A 13743-nucleotide genomic window follows, 5' to 3' on the forward strand; every position below is an offset into this window, starting at 1 on the left:
TTCTGTTGTTCTATCTATTCTATTCAGCGGTGGGCTACGAGCCGGAACGCTAAATTGTGCTCGCCACCGGGGCTTGTAAGTTCTTGCGGGACCAGTGTGATTTTGCTGCTACACCTGTGAAGGTAGCAAAATTACACCTGTGTTTCAGCGAGGTTTTATCTGTGGCTCCGTGCATGATTTTGCTACCTCCACAGTTGCAGCAGCAAAATTGTACTGGTCCCACAAGAACTTATGAGCCGCGGTGGCGAGCGCAATTTAGTGTTCCGGCTCGTAGCCCACCGCTGATTCTATTCCATATGCTGAGAAGTAGCTGATCTTGCACAATTGTCCAAATGTCTATTAATTGTGTTTCTAAGTGTGCTTTAAAAATGTTTTTTTTGTGTGTTGCCATCCTTAGAATACTTTAGAGCTGAACTTTTATAGCAATTAAAGAAAATTGAGCTACTTGCTTAATCTGTTATTATACTGAACCATGTGGATTCAGTTCAAAACCTTCAAATGTTACTGTGCCCCTCAACAAATAATTCTGTCTACCATTTGTCCAGTGAAGAAACAATATTGATTGTTTCTTCAGTGCTTATTTGACCCCTATGACAATTATTAAGTGTTGTACCACATGATTCTTGACAAATGTATATTTTATTTTATGTACACTGAGAGCATATGCACCAATACAAATTCCTTGTGTGTCCAATCACACTTGGCCAATAAAGAATTCTATTCTATTCTATTCTATTCTATTCTATTCTATTCTGTTGGCCTTAAAGACAGACTTAAAAAAGAAAAAAAAACCTTGTGCATGATTAAATCTCATTGGCTTCAGTGGGAACACATAAGTGAACACATAATCCTAACTTTGTAACTGCTTACTTTGTTTGTGCAATATGCTCATTTTCCTTTGAAACATGACATTTTTGAGGAAATGCTATACTAGATAAATGCTTTCCAGTTGCCTTTGTCAACTAAGCAAATAAAGTAATTTTTCCCTCTCTCCTACAATGTATTTTCATCATCAGTTTTGATCTTCAGAATGGCCAAACTCCTAAGGAGGGTATTAATTGCAAGATATTAATTGCAATCAGCCTTTTTTCCCTTCTTTTTTAGCAGTCGCAGGAACCACCAGCATTAAAAGCACCCAACCTGGCTACCAAAGTACGAAAAACTCTGAGCAGCCGTGTCCATGAGGCAGTGAAAGCAATTGCTCTCTGCCACAATGTGACTCCTGTCTATGAATCAAATGGCGTGACAGATCAGGCTGAAGCTGAGAAGCATTATGAAGACTCTTGCAGGGTGTACCAAGCTGCTAGTCCGGATGAGGTAAAACGGTCCTCAAAAGAATGTTATTGTCTTTTTATTTCTTCTCAATATGCCTGTTTTTTCCCCCTTTGTTTCCCAAATATGGTTAATGGTATTTTGATGGATAATGTAAGTACAGCTGTTAATTTTCATATGACATTAATGCTTGGAATTTATCCATGGCAATGTAATTGGTTTATATAAATAAGATTTCTGAAATCCTACAATTTTCTTTTATTCCCACTCAATCATGTCTAATTTTCAGAGACTGCTTGGACAAATCCCTACAATTTTCTTGGCAAGATTTTTCAAAAGTGCCTTTCTGAGGCTGAGAAGTAATTCTTAGGTCACCCAATCAGCTTTGTGTCCAAGGAGGAGCTAGAACTCACAGTCTCCCAGTTTGTCAGCTGATGCTTTAATCACTGCTCCAACTGAGCCTCACAAGCAAATATACCAGAATTTTATTCCGTTTTAAAAGTTAAATCTTTCATGATAAAATGCAATCTTGGAATATAATTTCTTTAACAATATTGGCGATGTAAGTCTTCCCATTGTCTTCACCTCCTAAAAAGCTGATTTCCTTCTTTTTTTAAAAGAAGAAGAAAAACTAAAGTTACTTTCCTGAATTTTTATATTGCTAAACCATTCCCTGTAGAAAATCAGTGAAATGTTGCTTTAACGATGGGTTTCTAAAAATCTACCTTTGAAACACTATAGTAAAGATATTGTTAAGCCAGGAAAATCAGTTAATGTTGAAATTCGAACACAACATGGAAGGTCCACTTTCCTACAACCCCCTCCCTCTCTTTTTTGAACAGAAAGGATAATTTTCTACCCTGGCATGGCATTCATTTCCTGAAACACAAAGCTGGGTTTCCTACATTTGTTTCCGGTGTACATTCCTGGGCCAAAGCTCCTGAAAGCATCTTTATAGAGAGATCAGTTACAGCCTCTGGGGTTCCGTCATTCGTCTGATTGAGGCCTTACAGTAACCAAGGGGAAAATGTAAGAGGTAGAATCTGATCAGATAACTTGCCCAGGGAAGATTTTACCAAGTGGCCTTTAACCCCCTCCCCAAACACCTCACCACTTCCCAGAATGTGAAAAAAAAGTGTCTATCAACTACATTACAAGCAGCTGTTCACAAGGATCCTGCCATCAAAATGAGACTTTGAAGTATTGGGGGGGCGGAGTAAGAAGGGTCTCTTTACATCTTCATAGGTCTGAAGAGGCCTTAATCAATAGCCTTGTGGGCCAATAAATTCAGATGAATTCATGAGCAAGGAGTATTCAATTGCTATAAAGTTACAGGGAACACTAGCCAATAACACTGAGGAACAGCAATTCCTTTGTCTTAAATCTGTGACTTATTTTTCAACTAATGTTTAGCCTCTGGATCCAAAAATAACCACAGTTTTTGTCTATCACGTCAACTTTTTAAGCTACAGGAACCCCCAAAAGCCATACAAATTGTGCATATAAAGGAAAGGAAAGGGAAAACTCACCAAATATACGATTTACAAAGAATAATTTTATTCATACAAAGGCTATAATAGTTATTGCAAGTTAAATTGCTGTATACAAATAGTTTTTTTTAAATTGAATGGTAATTATACATATTAAGGTAAAAAAATTGCTTATAGCTTTTTCTGGAGTGTTTAATCTGTGGACATTTTTGCTTGATGTTTAAATAATAGTCAGCCATCCTATGAACATCCCATCTACCTTGATATCGTGCCTCCATGACCTTCAAATCTTGGTGGAATCGCTCACCCTGCTCATCACTTCACCAAAATTTTCCAGGAAGTTAGTAAGATGCAAAAAATGCAATTTGAGGCCCATGTTGCCTAATTAACTATATTATATATATAAGGTATAGAGAAAAAACTTGATGTGGTAGAAGAAAACTGACTACAGTTTTGAAACCAACATGCCTAATTAACTATAAAAAAGCTCAAAAATCAAACTTAACAGAAATTGTGTTACAAATTGTTCCCCAGTGTAATTAGAGAGCTACAGTATAGCAAGACTATTGTCTTATGTATTGAAATAGAATTTCATGGCTGGCATCAAAGTAGTAATGAGCTTTTGGGATGAACAGCCGTGATCTAGTTCCCTTTTGTTCTGATGTTTCACCAGAAGTTGTGGTTGGCATATTCAGAGACGGAGTGTGTTGCCTTGTGGTGTACCTCTCTATGTGCTTCTGAAGATGCCAGCCACAACATCGGGTGAAATGTCAGAACAAAATCGAACCATTTAGCCCAAAACAGATCTATTGCCATCTTACGTTGTGGCAATGGGCAGAATTACCTTGCAGTAATCCTAGGAATTGCCTTTATGAAGGATCCTTGGAGATCTTTTGTGTTTTTAAGAGAATAATAATAATAATAATAATAATAATAATAATAATTATTATTATTATTATTATTATTATTATTATTATTATTTATTAGATTTGTATGCTGCCCCTCTCCGAAGACTCGGGGCGGCTCACAACAAGCGATAAAACAATATTGTACAGGCACAAATCTAATATTAAGAAAAAAACTAAAAACCCTATCAATTTAAAAAACCAAACAACACATACATACCAAACATAAATTATAATAAGCCTGGGGGAAAGGTGTCTCAAATCCCCCATGCCTGGCGGTATAGATGGGTCTTAAGTAGTTTACGGAAGACAAGGAGGGTGGGAGCAGTTCTAATCTCCGGGGGGAGTTGATTCCAGAGGGCCGGGGCCGCCACAGAGAAGGCTCTTCCCCTGGGGCCCGCCAGACGACATTGTTTAGTCGACGGGACCCGGAGAAGGCCGACTCTGTGGGACGTGTTTACAGGTGCACAGATTAAATGAGAACCAAGCAAGCACCTTCAGAGAGGCAGTTTTCGGGTTAATGCAGACTGTGGCTTACACAAACCAATTCCAGAGTATTCATTGGCTACCCAATTCCTAAAAGCCACGTGCCTTTCCCTTTTACTAGATCTGGATTCACTAACCCGTCAGCTAAGAATAGCATTTTAACAACACGTCACTCAATGCGTGGAATAACATATGTAAATATCACATAATCACATTCAGTCACATACCAGCTGTCCAAAGCAAGACAACTCTTTTTTGTCCAAAGGAGGAGAGAGATTGGTCAACCCAAACCATTTGACCTCAAGGATTGGATTTTTGGCTTACCACTTTTTCTTGCATGTGGTAGAGATCCCTGCAAAAAAGTCCTTCATTTGAGAATCTCATCTTCCGCAAATAATGATTTTATTAAGTTCCTCCTCACCCAGCAGCACCCTTCCGTGACAACTGTCACGTAGTCACAGCAAACTCATATTTTGAATATAGATCAGTAGCCAAAGCAATACGATTGACAGAAAAGACAGATACCATCAAGGGAAATTCTTAAATGTGCCCAATTTCTTAAACGGTGAGATTTTTCCCCCACCCCCAGTTCACCCCAATGAGAACTATGCTCTCTCACTAGTGGAAAAAGGCTGACTAAAAAGTGTGAGACGGATAGAAAAAAGAGTAGAAATTAATGACAAATTATTGAGCGTCTTGAAAATTGGCAATACGTTCTGCATTTTTAAAACAAATAATTTTTATTAAAATTTTCCAACTAAAAGCAAAACAACATAAAAAACAAACATATAAACCACACATACATAAAATATAGTTCCACTAATACAGCTTTACAACACTGGAATTTCTTTCTCAATTCTTCATTTTCCTAATTAGGGCTATTGTTTTATACTTAAACATTTTTTTTATCTTTGCTTATTTATTATATACACTATTAACTAATAATTATTAGATTAGATTTAGATTAGATTAGATTTATTGGATTTATATGCCGCCCCTCTCCGCAGACTCGGGGCGGCTCACAACAATGGCAAAACAGTACATAGTGACAAATCTAATATTTACCAATCTAATTACAGTTTTAGGTTAAAAAATTCATAAAAGCAACCCCAGTATATATAAAAAACAAGCACACAATCAATCATACACCAAAACAACATGGGCAAGGGGGAGATGTTTCAATTCCCCCATGCCTGACGGCAGAGGTGGGTTTTAAGGAGTTTACGAAAGGCAAGGAGGGTGGGGGCAATCCTAATCTCAGGGGGGAGCTGGTTCCACAGGGTCGGAGCCACCACAGAGAAGGCTATTCCCCTGGGTTCCGCCAGACGGCATTGTTTAGTCGATGGGACCCGGAGAAGGCCAACTCTGTGGGACCTAACCGGTCGCTGGGATTCGTGCAGCAGAAGGCGGTCCCTTATACTCTGTTATATACATTATTTTACAACCATTAATATTTAAAGTTACTTCTATTCACATTTCCCTCTTTCATTTTTATCTTAATTCATGCTGCATTTTTTAAATTGTGGCTCTTTGTTACATAGAGGTAGTCCTTAACATACTGACAAAATTGACCTCAAAATTTCCATTGCTAAGCCAGACAGTAATTAAATAGGTTTTGCCCCGTTTTACAATATTTTTTGTTACAATTGTTAAGTGAATCACAGCATTTGTTAAGTTAGTAACATGGTTGTTAAGCGAATCTGGTTTCCCCATTGACTTTGCTTGTCTGAAGGTCACTGGATGGAAAGCACTGGGACAAAAGCTTTAAAAGAGATTTTATTTCAGAGTGCTGAAAGTCATTTACCTTTGAGATTCTCGAGCAGTATTTCTCAACCTTAGAAACATAGAAACATAGAAGACTGACGGCAGAAAAAGACCCCATGGTCCATCTAGTCTGCCCTTTTACTATTTCCTGTATTTTATCTTACAATGGATATATGTTTATCCCAGGCATGTTTAAATTCGGTTACTGTGGATTTACCAACCACGTCTGCTGGAAGTTTGTTCCAAGGATCTACTACTCTTTCAGTAAAATAATACTTTCTCATGTTGCCTTTGATCTTTCCCCCAACTAACTTCAGATTGTGTCCCCTTGTTCTTGTGTTCACTTTCCTGTTAAAAACACTTCCCTCCTGAACCCTATTTAACCCTTTAACATATTTAAATGTTTCGATCATGTCCCCCCTTTTCCTTCTGTCTTCCAGACTATACAGATTGAGTTCATTAAGTCTTTCCTGATACGTTTTATACTTCAGACCTTCCACCATTCTTGTAGCCCGTCTTTGGACCCGTTCAATTTTGTCAATATCTTTTTGTAGGTGAGGTCTCCAGAACTGAACACAGTACTCCAAATGTGGTCTCACCAGCGCTCTATATAAGGGGATCACAATCTCCCTCTTCCTGCTTGTTATACCTCTAGCTATGCAGCCAAGCATCCTACTTGCCTTTCCTACCGCCCGACCACACTGCTCACCCATTTTGAGACTGTCAGAAATCACTACCCCTAAATCCTTCTCTTCTGAAGTTTTTGCTAACACAGAATTGCCAATGCAATACTCAGATTTAGGATTCCTTTTCCCCAAGTGCATTATTTTACATTTGGAAACATTAAACATTGGAAACCTTAGCTGCTTCAAAATACAGTTATGAACTTAATTCGTTCCGTGACCAGGTTCTTAAGTAGAAACATTTGTAAGAAGAAGCAATTTTCCCTTAGGAATCAATGTAAAAGCAAATAATGCCTGCAATTGGGGAAACTACAGGGAGGATGGAGGTCCTGTTTCCTCCCAGAAGATTCCTAAGGAGGCCCCATGGAGGCTTCCCCCTGCCTTTTCTGGCCCTGTTTCCTCCCAGGAGATTCCTAGAGGGGCCCCCACAGAGGCTTCTCCCCGCCTTTTCGGCTACAGTTTCAGAGGCTCAGGTGGAAAATGGTTCTTGAGAAGAGGCAAAAATATCTTGAACCCCCAATCTAGAAAAGTTCATAAGTAGAGGTGTTCTTATGTAGAGGTTCCACTGTACATGGACTTCCTCTCTCAGATTCCCCAGCCAGTATGTTTGGCTTCACACATCTTGAGATGTTCAAGATTGAGAGACACTGTTCTAGAGGGATGGGATGAAAGGTGAGTGAGATTGGGTACCTCAGCCTCATGGACAGTCATACTCTCAATTGCTGTCCTATTCCCAGCCATACAAACCACACCTGCTAGTTCCAGGTGTTAGCAAACTAGAAAGGCACTTCTAACCACGGCAAAGGCTGAGGAATCCAGCAAAGGAAATAGTACAGTTAACAATCAAATCACTTTCTTCTTCACTTTGCCTGTTTCCCTCCTCCCTCCTGTTGCATTCGCTTGACCTCTGAACCCACTAGCTCAGCAGTCTATCTGACCTGTGACTTCTCTTGTACGTAGGTGGCCCTGGTGCAATGGACAGAAAGCGTCGGCTTAACGCTGGTTGGAAGGGACCAGGCTTCCGTGCAGCTGAGGACTCCTAGTGGCCACATTCTAAACTACACCATCCTTCAGATTTTCCCCTTCACGTACGAAAGTAAACGAATGGGGATTATTGTTCGGGTAAGATGGATAAGCACACGGGGAGAAGCATTCTTTGTAAATTGGGGTGAGATTTCAGGGATTTGGGAACTGATTTATTACTGTGGTTGGTTGGTTATACAGTCAGCCAAATATTTAGACTGGATTTGGCATTTTAAATTACTGTACCTAACAAGTCCTTCCCAAGGACTGGGATGGGCAGATGATGTTTTATTTATTTATTTATTTATTTATTTATTTACTTACTTACTTACTTACTTACTTACTTACTTACTTACTTACTTACTTTACTTACTTACTTACTTTACTTACTTACTTATTTACTTTTATTTATTTATTTATTTATTTATTTTTTGGATTTGTTTGCTGCCTCTCTCTGAAGACTCTGGGTGGCTCAAAACATAATTTTTAAAAAAATCAGTATATAATATCAAAACCAAAAATCCAATTAATATAACTAACTATTCTAAAAAACCTGGAACGTTAAAAATGATTCATTCACATTCAGACAACAAGCATGCATCACATTTGTTGGCTGGAATCTAAGGTCTAGTGACCACAAGCCTGGTGGTATTCAAGTTCTTAAGGAAGCCGAGGAGGGTGGGGGAATCTCTGGGCGGAGCTGATTCCAGGGGCTGGAGCCCCTACAGAGAAGGCTCTTCCCTTGGGCCCCCCCAAACATCATTGCCTAGCTGACGAGACCTGGAGAAGGTCGACTCTGTGAGACCTGACCGGTCTCTGGGACTCATGCAGCAGGAGGCGGTCCCACAAGTAATCTGGTCCGTTGCCATATTAATGATGTTGTCACAGAATGTAAGCTGTTCCAAGTAAAGCTGCCTTGGCAAATGACGAGTGGAGGTTTTGTCAATATCAATATCAACTTTATTTGATTAGTCAATCGACCATATCAAAGCAAGAAAAAGGACCACATCGGTCGCCATAAAACTATGACTGGTTAAAATACAATAAAATTGGCTAAAATAGAGGGAATTTGAATAAATAATAAGTTAAAATGCAGTATAATATGCTAAAATTGAGTAGTAAAACATGAGAATATAACTCGTACAAAGGATTACAGTATATTAAACAAATCTAAGATACTGATATGAAATATTCTTAAGTGAGTTCATCTCCTTTGCATGCCACCCCAATAGGTTCTATAAAACGTATTCTCATCTGAACAGCCCTGACTATAAACTTAGCGGTTCTAGAAACTACATATATATTTGTACCCTGAAGAAAATATGATAATTCTTTATTACAGTCCCAGTGTATGATTTTGTCAAGTAGGGGCTGAAAATACTGAGGTCTTACTGAGGAGTATAGTTTACAATTGAGTAGCACATGTGCAATGTCTTCTATTTCTGGTGCACCGCAAATGCATGTTCTCTCAAAACATGGTACTTGGTGGAATCGTCCATATTTGACCATAGAATCTAACTGCTCAAATCTTGCTCTAGTGAGTGCTGTTCTATGGTATTGGGTCAGACCCATTGTCAGGTATTTTTCTAGTTGAAAGGCCGTTGTGGAGATTTTGTCAACGCCAGTGGTATTCAATTGCTGCTCCAGATTTATTGTTGTTATTTCTTTATTAGGATGTTTTATAAAAGCCTAGTGCAAAAATGGGAAATTACCATATTTTTTGGCGTATAAGATGCACCTTAGTTTACGGGGAGGGAAATAAGGAAAAGAATCTGCTTACCAGATATTCATCTGACTAGTGTCCCTAGTTTGGTCAGCTTCAGCACATTATTTTATCCCCTGGTTAAGGCTTTAAAAAAACCTTATTCTGAGAGAGTAACAATGAAAGAGCTTGAAAGCCACTAAGAGCTGGGAACATCATTCACACCTGGTTAGGGCTGGAAAGAAACATTTGGAGCAAGTAGAGCAATGAAAAAAATCTATAAAGATTTAGGGTTTGTAAAACATTATTCACAAAGAGTAACAATGAAAGAGCTTGCAAGCCGGTAAGAGCTGGGAACATTGTTGGCACTTGGTTAGGGCTGGAAATCAGAGTAATAGAGTAATGGGGGGAAAAGCTTGCAAAGACTTAGGACTGGAAAAACATTCTTCAGAGAGAGTAACAATGAATGAGCTTGCAAGGTAAGAGCTGGGAAGATCGTTAACACCTGGTTAGAGCTGGGGGGAAAAAGCTCCAAAAAAGCTACCTTTAGAGTATAAGACACACTCAAATTTTCAGCCTCTTAGAGAAGAAAAAGGTGAGTCTTATACTCTGAAAAATATGGTATCTCAAAATGATTCATCTCTCTCTCTTTTTGTTTTAAATTTAGGATTAACATATGGACATATAGTGTTCTTCACAAACTGTTGGTGGAATTGTAGTCTGCATAATAGGAATGGCTGGAAATGATTGCTATAACGCTGCTGTGGAGTATTAATACTAAAATGTTTTGAACAGAATAGAGCTCATAGTCATTCTATTATATATATATATAAACTGCAGGTCTTGATATTTAATTACAAGTCAAAAATTTATCTCCTGCAGATTTTCTAGAGATGCATGGGAAGAATCTGATCTACCTTCTAACTCCATCCTCTTGAATTTGATTATAATTCTTTCCAAATTAATCAATTTTTATTGGGTCTCCCAAACGTGGGGAAAATGCCTTTTGATTTTTTTTCCCACCATAAGAAAACTCCTAGATTAACAGAGAAGGTTCAAAGAGGCTGATATTTCTGAATCCTACACTTTTCTTACACATTCCCTACACTTCCTACCTCCTATTATCCAAACCATAACTATGATGTATTTCTTATATATGTGTACATTGGCACGGGAGGGGGGTTGTTTCAGAGGGTGAAAATACCGAGAGATAACCTGTTGTATGTCATATGGAGAAATAGAAAGGGGAAGGAAGGGGCAAGTCTGACATACAAAAGCACTGTTAGTATTAAGATGTTGGATCATGTTTGTTTTACTTATAATCTTTGTAGCCCAGTTAAAAAAAGAAAAAGGCCAAATGTATTTATTTATTATTTACTTATTTACATATTTATTTACATATTTATTTACTTATTTACTTACTTACTTACTTGTTTGTTTGTTTGTTTGACTTTTATGCCGCCCAATCCCAGTGGGACTCAGGGCAGCTTACAACGATAAATAGTACCTACAAATAAACAAGTCAAATAATTAATAATAAGAACATTTAAAAAAACTATAATAAACCCAAAAAGAATTAACCAATCAAATCCACAATTATACAGAACAGTTGCAGTCGGACAAGATAAGATGTTACATTCATGGCCTTCAGGCCTGGCCGTAAAGCCAGGTCTTCACAGCCTTTTGGAAGGATAGTAGGGTGGGAGCAGTGTCAACATTGGGGAGGGGGTGTAGTTTAGTAGCTGGGGCACCCACAGAGAAGGCTCTTCCTCGCAGGCCCATCAAAATGCCTTTTATAGATTCTCTAGCTGCCTTGCAAATGGTAAAACAATTAGCAATTTCCATCTCCCTGAGTTTTGTAGCATCTTCTTTTTAAGAGTGGCCTGTTAAAGATTTGTTCGCTTTCATAGTATCTGATTCCAGGGATCCTGTTATAGCCAACAAGCTAGGCAAATACGACAGTTGCTGCTTCTTATTGGTAGAGAGGTAGGTGTTTGTTCAACCACAAAAACTTTCCAGTCTCTCTTCTTCTGAGCAGTTGGAATGGAGAATGGGTTTGTTTTTTTTTTTGAAACTCAGAAACTGCTATTGTCATGTGTCAAGTGAGAGTTGGGGGAGGAGGGAAAGGCCTTTGAACCTTGGCCCAAAATCAGACTATGGTGGAAAAAGATGTGGTTGAGAAACAATGCAACTGGCAAATCTTTCTGCAGATTTATACTTGTAATCGTGCCATATCATGGGAATGTGCTAACCTCCTACTGAACTTGGTGAAAGGAAATGACTAATGCAAGGAGATAGTTGATATGATATTTATATTGGACAAAAGATCTAAACGCTCTTAAAACTAGTTCTGCGCCTGCAGGAAGTGGACGTTCTTGTTAGTTTCCCATCAAAAAGTTATTAAAACATATCTCAACAGTTTAAACATGTAATGCACAAACATTGATCTTAATTTGTGTTGGAAATATTTTAACGTGTTTTTTTTTTCCTGGCACCCTTGGGTTTGAAATTGGAAGTTTGCATTGACACATGACTCTATTGTCATATGACATTTTATAAAAAATGACAAATAATGTGCCACGGCGATATGTAAAAGCCACTGGAATAAATAAGATTATGGTGTTTATCTTTGTGTTGGTTTTCAGCCACAAAATATTACAGTGCTAAATAAAATTGTTGATCAAGTTTAGGCATGGGGGAACTGAGATAACTTCCCCAGGCCTATACTGTTTATGCATGGTATGTTGTATGCATGTTTTTTAAATTATGGGTTTTTAGTTTTTATTATTAGATTTGTATTATATATTGTATTTCTATTACTGCTGTGAGCCACCCCGAGTCTACGGAGAGGGGCGGTATACAAATTTAATAAGTAAGTAAGTAAGTAAGTAAGTAAGTAAGTAAGTAAGTAAGTAAATATTCATTGTTATTTATATTTGACTTTGGTATCACTGTCTAATTGTATTATTTATTATTGTAAGCCACCTTGAGTCCCATGGGATTAGGCAGCATGGAAGTAAATTAAATTAAATTAAATTAAATTAAATTAATATTTTTAAAAATAAAATCAGGCAGGAAAAGGGAGAGAAGTCCTCTTAACTCCGTCTTCACCTGGGGAAGGAAATCATTCTCATTCTTTGATAGATCTACTCTGCAGTATCTATGGAGGGGATAAATTTTGTAATTGGTCTCAGTGTTAAATCAATGAGTCAGCCATTCCCATTTCTACAAGCCCAAGTCTCAACACAGAATTTAATTGCTTTTCTTTCCAACAGAGAAAGGGAACCTAAGAATCTACCATTTGTGGGGAATAATGGGCAAGGAGGGTGGGGGCGAGTCTACGGAAAGGGGCGGCATACAAATCTAATAAATAAATGAATGAATGAAGGAAGGAAGGAAGGAAGGAAGGAAGGAAGAAAGGAAGAAAGAAAGAAAGAAAGAAAGAAAATAATGCAAAGTGACCAGGATTTTCTCTTTTTTCCTCTTTGGTTTTAGTTTTTGATTAAGCCTCTTTTTTTTTAGTTTTTGATTAAGCCTCTTTTTTTTTAGTTTTTGATTAAGCCTGAAAACATACACTATGTGCCTCCTGCGTTTTCTCAAAATTATGGAACTGTGAACACAATATTACCATAATAAATTATGAGCAGAGGTTTTTTGAGGTTGTAAAAATGAGATTTATGGCACTTTGTCCCATTCTAGCTTCTATAGCCCTTTAGAGATTTCCAGAACTTCTTTGGCTGGTTATCCTTCTCTCACTCTGTTTATGTTATTGAGATACTATAATCTTCCTGGATTTGCATCAAGTCTTTCCTATTAACTTCACTGGGTTTGTTTTTTTTCCATCTGGCTGACTGATGGTCAGCTTCCATGGATAAGGATGGATTTGAAATGAGTCTTTGGTTCTTATCTAACATCTTAATCATTGCTCCAAAATGGCTCTGGGGGGAATCCCAAAGATTTTAGGAGTAAAATGTGTTTGTGGTTGAAAATCATTCTGGGGGTGCAGAGGAGAAAGATCTGTAGAACTTGTGGTCAGAAGCCGAGCCTACAGAATCTGAACACTGTACATATTCGTTATTTATAGACCAACTAATAAATCTCTCTCTTTCTCTCTCAATATTCCCTTTGGATTCGGTGTAGTTAATTCCAGATAGATGCGTATAGAATTACAGCCTTAAGCCTGTGATTTAATACTCACCAATTTCAAATGGATTTTAAAAAATATAATGTACATGAGTGTATTTTAAACCTAAATGTGAATTAGTGTCCTTTGCAAGAGAATGGCTGGAATGAGGAAAAAGCAGTGACCTTTTTCCATGTAAAACAGTGGGAACCTGACCTCAGCCTGGGACTTCAGCCAGTAGCACCTGTCATTAAATAGAACAGAAAAAGTAGATGTGAAAATCAACCCATTCTCC

General features: G+C 38.0%; 1 protein-coding gene across 2 annotated transcripts in view; it reads left to right on the forward strand.

Annotated features, from left to right (window-relative positions):
* Positions 1–13743, forward strand: part of ATP9A (ATPase phospholipid transporting 9A (putative)) — a 122873-nt gene that overhangs the window by 65030 nt on the left and 44100 nt on the right. The window contains exons 14-15 of one of the 2 annotated variants that reach the window (XM_070744607.1): positions 1105–1317; positions 7561–7722. In XM_070744607.1, coding sequence (XP_070600708.1) covers positions 1105–1317; positions 7561–7722 — 375 coding nt within the window. The remainder of the gene's footprint in view (positions 1–1104; positions 1318–7560; positions 7723–13743) is intronic. The other variant, XM_070744605.1, reaches the window with a different exon arrangement.

Source organism: Erythrolamprus reginae, chromosome 3, assembly GCF_031021105.1.
Source record: "Erythrolamprus reginae isolate rEryReg1 chromosome 3, rEryReg1.hap1, whole genome shotgun sequence".
NCBI classification, from domain to species: Eukaryota; Metazoa; Chordata; class Lepidosauria; order Squamata; family Dipsadidae; genus Erythrolamprus; species Erythrolamprus reginae.